The sequence below is a fragment of the Dipodomys merriami genome, unplaced genomic scaffold, assembly GCF_024711535.1.
Source record: "Dipodomys merriami isolate MVZ:Mamm:240054 unplaced genomic scaffold, mDipMer1.0.p SCAF_2, whole genome shotgun sequence".
Taxonomy (NCBI): Eukaryota; Metazoa; Chordata; class Mammalia; order Rodentia; family Heteromyidae; genus Dipodomys; species Dipodomys merriami.
In genome coordinates, this window is record NW_027203381.1 from 51,838,757 (window position 1) to 51,854,544 (window position 15,788).

The following is a 15,788-nucleotide window of genomic DNA, read 5'->3' on the forward strand; positions in this document are numbered from 1 at the left end:
CTATCGCTCTACCACTTGAGCCACAGCACCACTTCCGGCTTTTTTCTGGTACTGAGGAGTCAAACCCAGGGCCTCATGCATGTGAGGCAAGCCCTCTACCACTAAGCCATCTTCCCAGCCCTGAATGCATATGTTTATATACATGTGTACCTATAAATTTATAGTATGTTCATGTATGCATAAATATACATTATTTGCATGCAGGCTTCTGTACATATGCATACATATGCATGTACAATTATAAATGATTGAATGTATTGTGTATTTGTATACATATGCATAGATATAGAATATATAGCTATGTAGGGTGAGATTATCAAGGCTTGTCAGATGATGTAACAGTATCTCCTGAACTCAGGGGAAAGTTACAGAGAAGCAATATGAGAGCACATTCAAGCTGGAGTCCTAATAATAATCTCACACTTACTATCACCACAATGGCTCTAGGCAGGAGGGCACACGAGCACATATACTTACGTGCACTTGCAACTGAAAAGAGCTGAAGCTGCAGGCCACAGTAGCAGTAAGCTGCCCTGCTGCCCAAATCTTGGTTTTTCAAGACCACTCTTCATTAAAGCTGGAGGCATGATTGCCCAGGGTGTGGTAGGGAAATATGCAAGACAGGGCTGAAGCAGTTTGTAGTGCTATAAAGTAGGAAAATCTGGACTTGGGGCAGAGTTTAAGCAGTAGAGAAGCCCTGAGTTCAACTTTATTTTTTTATTTAAATTTTAATTTTATTGTCAGGGTGATGTACAGAGGAGTTACAGTTACATAAGTAAGATAGTGAGTATATTACTTGTCTAACTTGTTACCCCTCATACATTCTTTCTCCTACTTTCCTTACTCCCAGCACCCTCTCCCAAGTTGTACAGATCATTTCCAACATATTGTCTTGTGAGTATCACTGTTGCATTGGTTCCCCCTATGTCCTTTGTCTCCCCTTTTTTGGTTCTCCTTCCCTTCCCTAATTCAGATGAATGTACATATAATACCTAGGTTACCAAAATCAAATAGAGTGACAACAGGGGATAAACCATAGGGGAAAAAACACAAAAGAAAAAGAAATTGTGTAGTACATTAAAAAGAGCAACAAAGCTGGGAAGGTGGCTCAGCGGTAGAGCGCTTGCCTTGCATGCCTGAGGCCCTGGGTTCGATTCCTCAGCACCACATAAGCAAAAAGAAAAAAGCCGGAAGTGGCGCTGTGGCTCAAGTGGTAGAGTGCTAGCCTTGAGCTGAAGAGCTGGGGGACAGCGCCCAGGCCCAGAGTTCAGGCCCCACGACCGGACCCAAAAAAAAAAAAAGAGCAACAAAGAAAAACCTCTTGTGTCCATGTCTTGTCCATGTCACTTCACATAGTATCATCTTATATGGTCATATGTACATAACTATTGAGCTATTTTGTACATCTGCCAAGATTATCCTAGACATATACTATTTATTACAAATAAGGGAAACCATGTTTCTTTGGGTCTGGTTTACTCAATATAATTTCTTCCAAGTCCATCCATTTCCTTATAAATGGAGAGGTGTCATTCTTTCTGATGGAAGCATAGAATTCCATTTTATATATATATATATATATATATATATATATATATATATATATATTCCATTATATATATATATATCACATTTTCTTAATCCATTCATCTATAGAGGGAGGGACATATGGGTTGGTTACATATAGTACATTTTAAATATGTTAAAAACAATAGCAAAAAAGAAAAAAACAGTTGTGTCCCTATCTTGGGGTTCATTTTGCTTAACATCATCTTATATGGTCATATGTACATAGCTTTTTACCCATTTCTGCTTGTCCTAGACATATACTAGCTGTTGCAAATAAGGGAAACCATGGGACCTATGTTTCTTTGGGCCTGGTTTACTTCACTTAATATATTTTTTTCCAAGTCTTTCCATTTCCTAACAAATGGGGTGGTCATTTTTTCTAATGGAGGCATAGAATTCATATATACATATACATACACATGTACACACACACACACACACACACACACACACACACACACACACACATGCCACATTTTCTTGATCCCTTCATCTACTGAGGGGCATCTGGGTTGGTTCCATATCTTAGCTATTATAAATAATGCTGCAATAAACATAGTTGTGCTGGTAGCATTGGTATATCTTTGTTTGTGATCATTTAGGTAAATGCTCAAAAGTGGAATTGCTGGGTCATAGGGGAGTTCTATCTGTAGTCTTTTGAGGGAACTTCATACTGGTTTCCAAAGTGGTCAAACAAATTTGCACTCCCACAAACAATGCAGTAGGTTCCCTTTTGGCCACATCACTTCCAGCATCTGTTATTATTAGATTTCTTGATTATAGTCATTCTAACTGGGGTGAAGTGGAATCTCAATGTTGTTTTGATTTGCATTTCTTTTATGGCTAGAGAAGTTGAGCATTTCTTCATGTGTCTATTGCCATTCTTATTTTCTCATCAGAGAAATCTCTCTTTAAATCTTTAGCCCACTTATTAATCAGGCAGTTGTTTCTTTGAGGATTTGTTTGGGGAACATTTAACTTTTTAGTTCTAAGTATATTTTAGATATGAGGACCTTGTCCGTTGTATGGCTAGTGAAGATCTTCTCCCAATCGATGGGTTTTCTATTGATCTTGCTAGCTATGTCTGTTGCCATGCAGAAGTTTCATGCAATCCCATTTGTCCAACCTTTCTTTGACTTGTGTTTCTGGGTCTTGATTCCTAATGAGAGTCCCATTTCTCACCCCACCATAACTGTCACCCTAACCCAAACTTACATACTGACATCTCACCTTAACCCTATCCCCCAACTCCTTGACAATAAAATTTTAATTTTTTTTAAAAAAAGAAAAATTTGGCCTGTGCCAAGGAGCCCAAGAGTTTCTCCTATTCCTTCCTGAAATGTTTTCAGAGGGTCTTCTTTTCACCTCGAGGCCTTTGATGCATTTGGAGTTGATTCTGGTGCAGGGTGATATATAAGCACCTAACTTTAGTTTTTTGCAGGTGTTTAACAACTTTTGCCGGCACCATTTACTGATAAGGCTGTCTTTCTTCCATCCTATTTTTTTGGCTCCCTTATCGAAAATTAGGTAGCCATAGGTCTGTGGGTTCATTTCTGGGTCTTCAGTTCTATTACATTGGTCCTCAGGTCTGTTCTTGTGCCAGTACCAAGCTATTTTGATTACTATGGTTTTGTAGTAAAGTTTGAAGTTTGGTATTTTTTTCCCCTCAGCTATTTTTTTTATTGTGAAAATACCATACAGAGGGGTTACAATTACATAGGCAAGATAACGAGTACATTTCTTATCAAGCATTGTTGCCTCCTCCTTTGTTTCCCCTTCCCATCCCTTCCCATATCCCCCCCAGTCCCCCTACCCGATCCTCCCCCCCACCCTCCACCAAAGTTGTAAAGTTCGGTTTTTGACGTTACGACTTGTACATCTCATTGTTGCGATGGGTCCACCTGTGTCCCTATTTAAATGATTTGTTTTTGCTCTTCTCTCCACAAATTATACCAACATCAAATACAGTGAAAGCAGGGGTTATACTGTGGGGAAGGGACATACAAAGCAACAAACAAATCATCTTATAAATATGTTAGAAATAATTGCATGAAAGAAAAAAACATTTGAATACTTATCTTTGGGTTCATTTCCCTAACATCAACTTATCTGACCTTTTCTGCTTGACTCAGACATACACTGGTTATTGCAAATAAGGGAAACCCATGGGACCTATGTTTCTTTGGACCTGGCTTACTTCACTTCATATAATTTTTTCCAAGCCTTTCCATTTCCTAACAAATGTGGCAATGTCATTCTTTCTGATGGAGGCATAGAATTCCATTGTGTATATATACCACATTTTCTTGATCCATTCATCTACTGAGGGGCATCTGGGTTGGTTCCATATCTTAGCTATGGTAAATAATGCTGCAATAAATATAGTTGTGCTGGTAGCTTTAGTGTGGTCTTGTTTGTGATCATTTGGGTAAATGCCCAAAAGTGGGATTGCTGGGTTATAGGGAGCTCTATGTGGAGTCTTTTGAGGAACCTCCATATTGTTTTCCAAAGTGGTTGAACAAGTATACAAGTTTGGTATTTATATATCTCCAGCACTGTTCTTTCTGGTAAGGATTGTTTGTGTTATTTGGGGTCTTGTTCCATATGAATTTTTGAAGTGTTTCTTCTATTTCATTGAAGAATGATGTTGGGATATTGATGGGTATTGCATTGCATTTGTAGATAACCTTTGCCAGTATCACCATTTTCTCGATGTCAGTCCTCCCAATTCAGGAGCATGGGAGGTTTTTCCATTTCCTTAGTTTTGCTTTAATTTCCTTTTTCAGGTTTTTGAAGTTTTCATCATAGAGGTCCTTTACTTTTTTGGTTAAGTTAATTCCTAGGTACTATTTTGAGGGGGAGGGCCTAATACAAAAGGAGTTACTTTCCTAATTTCAGCCATGCTCTTCTCATTATTGGCATAGAGAAAAGCCATTGGTTTTTGAGAACTAATCTTATACTCTGTTACTTTGCCAAAGTTTCAGATCAGCTTGCGTATATTGGGAGTGGAGTCCATGGGGTTCTTTAAATATAAGATCATGTCATCTGCAAAGAGGGAAAGTTTTACTTCATCATTCCCTATTTTGATCCCCTTTATGTTTGCATCTCACCCTATTGCTCTAGCTAAGCATTCTAATACTATATTGAAAAGGAGTGGAGAGAGTGGACATCCTTGTCTCATTCCTGAATTTAGAGGTAATGGCTTTAGCTTTTCACCATTAAATATAATGCTAGCTTTAGGTTTGTTATACAGCCTTTATTATATTGAGGAATGTTCCATGGATTCCTAGTTTCTCCAGAGCTTTCCTCATAAAGAGGTGTTGGATTTTGTCAAATGCTTTTTCTGCATCTTTTGAGATGATTGGTGGTTCTTATCTTTGTTCTTGTTGATGTGATGAATTATATTAATTAACTTTAACCAGCTTTGCATCCCTGGAATGAATCCTGTTTGATCATAGGAGTTCAACTTGAATAAAGGAAGGGAGGAAGGCAGGTAGGGAAGGGAAAGGAAGAGAGAGAAGGGGAAATAAGTGGAGAAAAGAAGAACGGAAGGAAACTATGGGCTTAGCAAAGAAACACAAGGACAAACTGAAAGAGCTTTTACTGTTAACAAGTTGAATGCTTTGAGCAACAAAATAAAGCTATATCAATTCATATTATACCCATAATGACAAAAGTAAGCAACTGAATAAATAAATGTTCCCTGGTGGTTAAATGTAATTCAGTACCCTAGATGGATTCTAAGATGAATAAAGGGCATTAAGTAGAAACCCAAATACAGCGTGGACTGTAATTAAAAATGACACATCACTACTGGCCTGTTGGTTGTGACAAATATTCTATTCTAATGCAACAGGAGAAAGTAGGTATAGGAAATCCCATATTCTTCCTATATTTTCAACTTCCTGGAAATTAGAAATTTTTTACTTTTTAAAATTAAAAACATTAAGTTAAAACATATCTTGATGTTTTCTAGGTATAGATATGTAGATAAATAGTATGTTATTTTTAACAGGTGCATAGTAGTCCATAATGTACACAATTATATCAAAATTGATTCAGACATTCTGCCATTGTGTTTATTTAAAATTATCAGCTTTGTACAACTACTGCTCATTTCCAGGAAACAGCCTAAATTCACATGTGTGTACACAGGCAACAATGTATGTCAAATAGCACATAAAACCTAAGAAAGTTTGCTGGACGTGGAGGTGTGGCTTAAGTGCAAGCCTAGAATGAAAAAAAAGCTAAGAAACAGCACCCAGGCGCTGAGTTCAATCCTCAATACTGGTAAAACAAATACAACCCTCTACAGGGGACAGCAGATGGAGAGAGGAAGGGTGGGTGAATGCAGGCATAATGTTCAATGTATATATGTGAGAATGGAACTAAGAAAATTGAGGGGATAGGTGGGGTTGGGAGAGATAAGGGAGAATGATGGAAGCAGTGACATACATCAGAATGCATTGTGTTAACAAGTTGACAAGTTGAGTTGAAATACCTTTGTATAACCAAAGATAATTTTTAATTACAAAAGGAAATCACAAAAAGAAAAATTAATATCTATTTCTCAAGAAATTTGATTGAAAACTAAATAATTTTCATAGGGCATTTCCAATTTGCTTTTAAGAACTCTAATTTGAACTGACATGAGCTTTTAAAAACCTTTATGCCTATCATATACCTAATCCTCACAATTTGTTATTTATGGCCAAGTGTGGTGCCCTATACTTTTAATCCTAGCACCTGGGAGCCACTGACCCACAGATCTCAAGTCCAAGCCAGCCTCAGCAACATAGGGAGTTTGAAACCACCCTGAGTTACACAGTCTGAAAATATAAAAAGTGCTTTCTAATTGTTTTCCAAATGCGAACATTGAAGCATAAAATGGTGAATTGTCTGATTCAAGATCGCATAGATTTGAATCATTACCTGCATTCCCATTCTTTCCACTTCATTCTCTAGCCTCTGATGTTTCAAAGTTTATTGTGAGAAACATGCTAAGGTAATTTAATGCAAGATATTAGTTTATAAATCAAAATATTAAGTAGATAATATGTGCCACTTCAATCCTCTTCATTTTTTTGCCTTTAAAAACTAAAAACATGTTTTAGTTTTATTCTGGAAGCTAAAACCTGGAGGGAGGATCATGGTTCTAAACCAGCTCAAGCAGAAAAGTTCATGATATTCAGTCTCCAAAAGAACCGGCAAAAAGCAGGCTGGAGGCTTGACCTTAATAGCAGAGCACCAGCTGAATCAGCAAGCTGAGTGAGAGCTGGAGGGTAACTGACCAAAAAATTAAAATAAAAAGTTAAATTGAGTGTGTACACTAGAAATACAACACCAGAACTTTCCCCTGACTCAGCAAATCTGAACATCAATAAACAGGTCTCTTCTGAGTCTTCCAAATCTGGTTTTACTTACCACCTATATCTCAAACACTCAGATTTCCTAAGACACATCCACCTTTCCTTTTCTTTCTCCTTTTAGTTACACAGAACTTAATTTTATTTCATTGAAAAATGTAAGGCTAGAAATTACCAGGCACCCATGCTCATACCTGTAATCCTAGTTACTCAAAAAGCAGCAATCTGGGGATCGAGATTCAAAACCAGCTCAGACAGGAAAGTCCGGGAAATTTATTTATTTATTTATTTATTTATTTATTTATTTATTTATTTATTTATTTTTGTCGGTCATGGGGCTTGAACTCTGGGCCTGACTCCAGAAAATTTTTATCCCCAATAAAACACCAAAAAGCTGAAAGGAGCTGTGGTAGAGTACTAGCCTTGAGCACAAAAGCTCAGGGACATAATTAAGTCCCTTAGTTCAAGCCCTAGGACTGGGGGGAAAAAAGCAAAAGATGTTATCTTTGGATAGTACTTTCTAGTAACAGGAAGGAGCCTATTTCCTGGAGGTAGGAGAATCATCTTAATTCACACTACATTCTAAACAGGCAGTGCTCACTTAATTAAGAAATAGCCCACCCCTGTCAGAGGGCCAGGGCAAAAAGAGCTCTGAACACTTGAGAAGGAAAGGTGTCTCACTTTGCACTTATCAGAACTGTTACCCTTAAAAAAATACAGTCACAGGTATAGGCAGGATGTGCAAGGAAGTATGTACTGATATTGGAAATCAGTTCTTCTGGTAGGAAGTAAAATGCTGCAACCACTATGGAAAACAGTATGGTGGTGTTCCTCAAAAAGTAAAATTACAATCACTATATGATTCAGCAAACCCACTTCTGGTTAAAGAATTTTTTGTTGTTGTTTTGGTTTTTTATGTTGGTCGTAGAGTTTGAACTCTGGGCCTGGGTGCTGTCCCAGGCTCTTCAGCTCAAAGTGAGCGCTCTACCACTTGAGCCACAGCGCCACTTCTGGTTTTTTAGTGGTTTATTGGAGATAAGAGTCTCAGGGACTTTTCTGCCCAGGCTGGCTTTGAACTGCAATCCTCAGATCTCAGCCTCCTATGTGGCTAGGATTACAAGCATGAGCCACTGGCGCCCAGCTTGGTTAAAAAAATTCTTTTTAAAAGAATTAAATAGCCGGGCGCCGGTGGCTCACGCCTGTAATCCTAGCTACTCAGGAGGCTGAGATCTGAGGATCAGGGTTCAAAGCCAGCCCGGGCAGGAAAGTCCATGAGACTCTTATCACCAATAAATCACTCGAAAACTGGAAGTGGCACTGTGGCTCAAGTGGTAGAGCACTCACCTTGAAATGAATAGCGCAGGGACAGCACCCAAGCCCAGAGTTCAAGCCCCACAACCGACCTAATGTCTTGTACATCTCATTGTTGCAATGGATCCACCTGTATCCCTATTTAAACAATTTGTTTATTCCTTTCCCCTCCACAAAGTATACCAACATCAAATACAGTGAAAGCAGGGGTTATATCATGGGGGAGGGACATACAAAGCAACAAAGAAATAATCTTATAAATGTGTTAGAAACAATCGCAAGAGAGAAAAAACATTTGAATCCTTATCTTGGGGTTCATTTTGCCTAACATCAACTTATCTGACCGTTTCTGTTTGTCTCAAACATATACTGGTTATTGCAAATAAGGGAAACCATGGGACCTATGTTTCTTTGGGCCTGGCCCTAGATTATTTCTTATAACTAATATGAGATAGATGGCATGTAGATAAATGTTAGATTGTATTATTTAGATATTCATTAAAAGGAAAAATTTGTACATGTTCAGTAGAGACAATTTGTTTCTGAAATTTTTATGTTGGTTTGATTCATGGACGTGGATTCATAGATAAGAAAGCTGACTCCATCTTTATTAAATCAGTTTGAATGCTAGACACTAAATGCAAACATATTAGCAATCATGTTGGTATTGTCAAGATAGAATAAGGTTTGTTAATACATAGGGAAAATTATCTTCCATCTATTTCTAACCTTTGACTCTCTTCTCCTACTCAGGCTCATGATATGGACAAAAATCACACCAATCCCCCAAGGTTTCTCTCCTCTCATCTACTCATCTACTTTTTGTGGACTAACTGCCCCAAATTGTGCATTCTTCCTGACATCTTATCCCTATGCCCCCTTTCATACTCACTGGGAAAACACCTCCTGGCCCTTGCTTCCATCAAGCTAGCTCATCACATCACATGATCACACGGCATGGGAGGAAGATTGTAAGGGCCACAAGATAATTGTCACTTTTCCCTGTAAATGCAACCCACCCTAGAAAATAAATGACCAAGTATTTAACACTACAGGGACCTAGACTTGTAACATCACAAACAATATGAAAGTTCAAGTATAAATTTCCCTTCTTAAATACAAATTCATTCTACAATTTGTAGTGTCTTAAGAGAGAAAGATACAGAGAGAGACAAGATACAAATAGAAACACAGAGAGAGAATTCTTTGTAGAGGACAATTCTATAGCTTCTTTACATTTTTGTGAGGTCCACTCCTTGTACAAAATGTAGGTCTCATTCTTCAGTGCTTACATAGAAATGTCAAAAAACGTTCAGGGGGTACAGAGTTCAACTTACAAACAACTATGAAAAATTATTGTGAATTTTCCTTTAGAGAGAGAGAGTGGAGTGGTGTGTGTGTGTGTGTGTGTGTGTGTGTGTGTGTGTGTGTGTGTGTGTGTGTGTGTGTGTGTGTGTGTGTGTGCATTGTGTGGGGGGTAGGTATGTATACACACGTGCTTGTACTAAGGTTTAAACTCAGGGCCTCACATTCTCCTTAACCTTTGTTGTTCAAGACTGGCAATCTGCCTCTTAAGCCACAGCACCACTTCCAACTTTTTGGTGGTTAATTTGAGATGAGAGTTTCACAGACCTGTCTGCCCAGGTTGGCTTTGAACCTTAATCCTCAGATCTCAGCCTGGTGAGTAGTAGCTCAGATTACAGGCATGAGTCACCAGCACCCAAGTGAATCTCTTAATTCATCTCACTTTATACTTTTATAGATTTTTATACATCAATCATATTTTACAAACCATTTCAAAATTTAACAAGTTAATCTTTCAAATGATGAAGGACAAAACTTAGGGAAAAAATCAAATTGTCCATACATAAAATTTAACAGAAAAACATCTTACATGGATATTACTATATAATATTTGCCTGTTACGGCTCAGCTGTAGAACTATGTCAAGTTTCAACATTTGCTCCATAATATCAACACTAGCTGAAGAGCTAATGCTGAGTCCAGCCGAAAACAAAATATTTGCTCATTTAGTTGGACTTAGTAACATGTTACCACATACTTGGAGTTTCAAAATGCAGGCATTTAATGGGGCTGGTGGTGACTAAAATATAAATTTCTAAAAATAAAATTGGTCGAAACTAATTTGGGAAGTTGTTGTACTGGTACTGAGGCTTTGAACTCAGGGCCTGAGTGCTGTCCCTTAGCTTTTCCACTCAAAGCAGAAACTCTCACTTGAGCCACAGCTCCACTTCCTGCTTTTTTGTGGTTAATTTGAAGATGAATCTCACAGGATTTCCTGCTCAAGGCTGCCTTTGAACTGTGATCCTCAGATCTCAACTTCCTGAGTAGCTAGGACTACAGGCATGAGTCACCAGTGCCTGGTGCAGAAGCTGAATTTTTGAACCAATATTAAAGCTCACTTGGCAAATGTGGGTGTTAGTGTTGAATATATGCACACATGTGACAAGGATGTGTATACTACATACATATTGCAAATATCTGCATGTGTTACATAGTAATATAGGCTAACATGAATTATAGAGTTTGTAGCGGCTTTCAAGCATTCTCTTTGTTTGCTAACAGGTTGTTTGGCATCAAGTCAGTGATCCAAACAGACTGCTCCAGCACTTGGAAGATCATAGTGAACCCGGATCTGTCCTGGTATCACCATGCCAACCCCATCCTCCTGCTGGTGATGTACTACACGCTGGCCACACTGATCCGCATCTGGCTACAAGAACCCCTTGTAAGGCTCAAATGCTTTCTGTGATCTTGTCTGCTAAGTAACCAACCTGGAATCTCCAGGTGCAAAGTTTAATTCCTGTAGCCTACTGACTAGTCCATACTATAGTGCCACCCAATGCTCACATGCTAGTGATAGTATCATAATTATGCATAATTATGGTAGCTCAGGCTTCTAATTCTAATCCTAACTACTCAAGAGGCTGAGATAAGAGGATCATGGTTTGAAGCCATCCTGAGCAGAAAAAGCATGTGAGATTCTTGTCTCCAATTAATCAGCCAAAAGCCAGAAGTAGAACTGTGGCTCAAGTGGCAGAGTGCCGACCTTGAACAAAAAAATGTTAAGAGACAAAGCCCAGAACCTGAGTTCAAACCCTAGTACTGGTGCAGAGGCATGTGTACATGCGTGCATGCTCACACACTCTCACACACATACACCTTGCAAAGAGGGTTGAATATGAAAGACCAGCTTTCCTTTACTAACTCCCTATGTGCACTCTGAGAGTGGATGGTGAGGAGGGTAGCTTCATTTGTACTGAGCACTTTCTAAGTGCCAAGTGTTATGCTAAGTTGTTTATATACATTACCTCAATATGCTAAATCACTCTAAAGTACAAGTATTATAGCTGTTATATAGGTGAGAAAAATAAGGTGTGACAGAATTTTTGGAAATCCCATACTAAATGGTACAAACCAGTTTATTGCCTAATTTGACAACAAAGCTTAGTTTTTAGAAACCATGCAACCCCTATTACCATGGTGATTGGAGTTTCCAATCTTGTCCAGAGCTCTCAGACCTTGAGGATGTTGTAGGGCAAGGCCAGGTTTGCGGGTGTCTATGCATAACTGCAAGGGAGAGAGATAAGGATGTTCCCTCCCTACAGCCTTCTCAACAAGGATTTGGAGCTTTGGGGGAGGGAGGGTCACCAAAGCCTGTGAAGCTTCTCTCTCTTCCCTTTCAGTAGTAAACAGCTCAGTTTTTTATTTCTTCTAAATGACTATGAGGAGCTCAGTGGTAAGGTATCTCATTGGCATGTGAAGGAACAAAGTTGAAACTACAGAGAGAATTGTGCTTTTTCACCCATTGCCTGCAGGGGGCACAGTTCACATCAGCACTTGGCTGAATACAATCTCTCCTCAGGTATCATTTCTAGCCTGGAGTAGTTTCCTACTTTTCCACTTTCTTGGCTTAACACCATGGACTGTACCAGATCCACAAATCCATTTTGCAGTCAGGTGGCTCTCTGTGTCCCATAGTAATGTAGGCCTTAAGGTAGCAAGACCTTAATAGGCAAAGCCTGCAGTTGATAAATTGGCATATCCTACAAGAGAAAGCCATGCCCGCAGGTAGGCCTGGCAGGTGTGCCACTCAGAAACAAGGATGTGTCTTCCCTCTCCTGTGTTCTTTTTCCCTACTACATGAACAGGCATGGAGGACAGTGGCGACTAGCAGGAATAGGTCACAGACCCCATCCTTGATGATGGGTCATCTTCGTTGAGGGGTCACCACAGATAGCTAATAATAAGGTCATCTTGCTTTGGCATTTTCTCAGGTGCTCATGGAATTTCCCATTCTTGGTAAAAAAAAAAATCCTTTAAAGTTTTCATTATGGTTGCTTCCTCAACAAACATACCTATGATATGTATCTATAGATTAAAATGTACACATAAGGAATTGACACGCACGGTGAAATTCTGAATACTGTTTTATACATGACAGAAATGAAGGCAGCCTGGAAAAGTTCTCAGGGTCTTTAGCTCTCCCTGGGCATCAGATGGAGCAGTAGTTTGGTGAGATCCTGCTGTTCCCTCCAGATCTGTGTGATACTCTCGTGTCCCTGTCCTGAGGTGTCTGGGGAACAATGTCAAGCAGACAGAACCAGGAAAGCAATCTGGACTGCAGCCACACGGGCTTCAGCTGTATTACAGAGGTCTCTAAGGGTCCATGAAACAGGCATTACATCAGCTTCAGTATTTCAGCTCATCTACACTCGTAAGTAGGCTGGAAGTAGGCTTTCTTTCTGAGGCAATGTGAAAATATAATATGATCCTGATCCCAGATGCCTTAGAACATTTAATGAAAAAATACAAGTTGAGGTAAAAGTCTATCAAACACTACTGGACATCAATGGCTCAACCTGTAATCCTAGCTACCCAGGCAGTTCAGATCAAAGGATCTGATTTTTCTGCCAGCCCAAGCAGGAAGATTAAAGAGACTCTTATTTCCAATTAATCAGGAAAGGCTGGAAGTAGGGCTTAAAGCACAAGGACTTGAGTTCAAGCCTCAGTTTGGCACACACACACAAAATGTGTTCATACTAAATGATCTTCATAACTGTTTTCTAGTGCTACTCAGAATGTACAGGGAGACACAGATACTTAACATAAGGCATATGCTATAATATATAGGGCCTTGCAAGAATCAGGGTCCATCTCAAGTATAGGACAGTGTGTAATATAAACCAGGCTCATGGTGTCCTCTAATGTCTGCTGATGGATGAGCTTTGGGAAGCAGAGTTCTTCTTGTGATTCTGTGTTTCAGGTAGAGGATGACAAGACAAAGGAAGAGGACCAAGCCCTGGCTTGCAGCTCTAATCAGAACACAGCAGAAAGGAGGCGGAGCCTGTGGTATGCAGCCCATTACCCAACTGATGAGAGAAAAGTAAGCCCAGGAGCCAAGAGCTCTATCTATAGTTTATGTTGCTATATTGGTATTTTACTGCTGAGTGTGTGTTTTGTAATAACACATCAGCCCACGCTGCTGATATGTGGACACAGTTTGATTTAGTCAGCTAGGTGCCATAACATCACATCAAAAAAGAATGGCTTGCTTCTAAAAGCAGCACCATGGCCAGCCAAACCCTGGACAAATGTGATTTTGTATGTCCATGCTTCTATAGAAGTCTCTTAATCCTAAAAGAATCTTCTTAATTTATTTACATCACATATTTGAAACAAACAATACTTAAACAAACAAGTCAAGATTGATAGCTCACAATTGTAATCTTAGTTCCTCAGCAGGCTGAAATCCAGAGGACTGCAGTTTGAAGTCAGCCCAAGCTGTGAGTCTGTGAGCCCATTATGTCCAATTAATCAGCAAAAAGCCAAGTTGGAGGCCTGATTCAAGTGGTAGGGTACCAGCCATAAGGAAGCAAGCCAAGTAAGCTCAAGGCTTTCAAATCCCAGCACAGGCATAAATTAATAAATAGGAAAGCAATATGTGGACAGCAGATGAAAATCACAGAGTTGAAATATGTTTCAGCAAGTGAGTTTGCTGTGTTGAGCCCCTTCCATAGTAATCAACAGCCACTTAGGGGAGAGCCAAGGTCCTGCTGAACAGATTCTGGACCTGTCAGTGTGTGGAGTCAGGCTGAAATTTTCCAGTAAGACCTGTAAGGTCTGCAACATCTAACAACAATGTTTCTATACCTTCTTGATCATTCATTGGCCACCCTGTGTGTTCAAATGGCCTCTTGTAGTGCTGTGAGGACAAGTCATGTTCACATTCTTGCTGGTCTCAGTGAGGGGCTCCCAGCATAGAGAATCCAACAGCTGACTATTAGATTCACTTGGTGATTGGTAGGTTTCTCTAAGATACACAAGCCCTAGCATCAGCATGACTGTCCTATATTGAGAGTGGATGAGAAATAAATGAGCCACCATGATGAAGGACAGAATCATGGGGTAGATGTGACATTTAACAGCTTGTGGGGGCACTTTTATCTCATCGCCCCAGGTTTTAGGCTGTCAGATTTAGTCCATTTGATATTAGGTAGCAGCCAAGGGTAGCCCGATCTATCCAGTGAGGCCCATAGAGCTCTGGGAGCATGAACTCCTGGTAGGAATCCTCAAGACTACAACGAACTCTGTTTTAATACTTAAAATCTAGGTGGGTGTGTGCCTGTAATCCTACTGGAGGCATAGGTAGGAAGATTGGGGTAAGAAAAATCCAGTCCTGGGTGAATATTTGAGAAATAAAATATTTGAGAAAGTAGTTGAAACATTAGAACTTATAGGTAGAAAATTCTTGAAGAGTCTCGGGTAAAATGGATAGGAGAAAGAGTTGCCAAGTGGGACTACATCAAAATAAATATTTTCTGTACCACTAAAGACATAGTTACTAAACTAAAAATACAGCCAACAGACTGGGAGAAGATAATTACCAGCAATATAGCCTACAAAGGTCTAATATCCAATGTATGCAAGGAGCTCAAGAAACTAACTTCTACCAAACCTAATAAACTAATCTCTAAATGGACAAGGGAGCTAAGGAGAGACTTTTCAGAAGAATGGCAAAGAAACACATGGGGAAATGTTCATCATGATTGGCCATAAAGAAAATGCAAATCAAAACAATGCTGAGGTTCCATCTCACCCCCCTAGTAAGATTGGCCAATGTGAGTTCAAACAACAACAAATGTTGACCAAGACGCATGGAGAGAGGACCCTACTGCACTGATGGTAAGAATGTAAACTAGTACAACCACTCTGGACAACAGTTTGAATGTTCCTCAAAAAATTAAACATAGATCTTCCCTATGACCTAGCCATACCACTCCTGGGCATCTACCCTGAACATCATGAGCCAGGATGTGATAAAGACACCTGCACATCCATGTTTCTTGCTGCACTATTCACAATAACCAAGATATGGAAACAGCTCCGATGTTCCACAATAGATAAGTAGATCAAACAAATGTGGTACCTATATACAATGGAATTTTACACAGCCATTAGAAAGAATAAAATAATGCTATTTTCAGGGAAATGGATGAAACTAGAACAAACAATGTTAAG

General features: G+C 39.4%; 1 protein-coding gene across 1 annotated transcript in view; it reads left to right on the top strand.

Moving 5' to 3' along the window:
• Positions 1–15,788, top strand: part of Piezo2 (piezo type mechanosensitive ion channel component 2) — a 395,532-nt gene that overhangs the window by 260,025 nt on the left and 119,719 nt on the right. The window contains exons 8-9 of the mRNA XM_070029632.1: positions 10,833–10,995; positions 13,534–13,653. Coding sequence (XP_069885733.1) covers positions 10,833–10,995; positions 13,534–13,653 — 283 coding nt within the window. The remainder of the gene's footprint in view (positions 1–10,832; positions 10,996–13,533; positions 13,654–15,788) is intronic.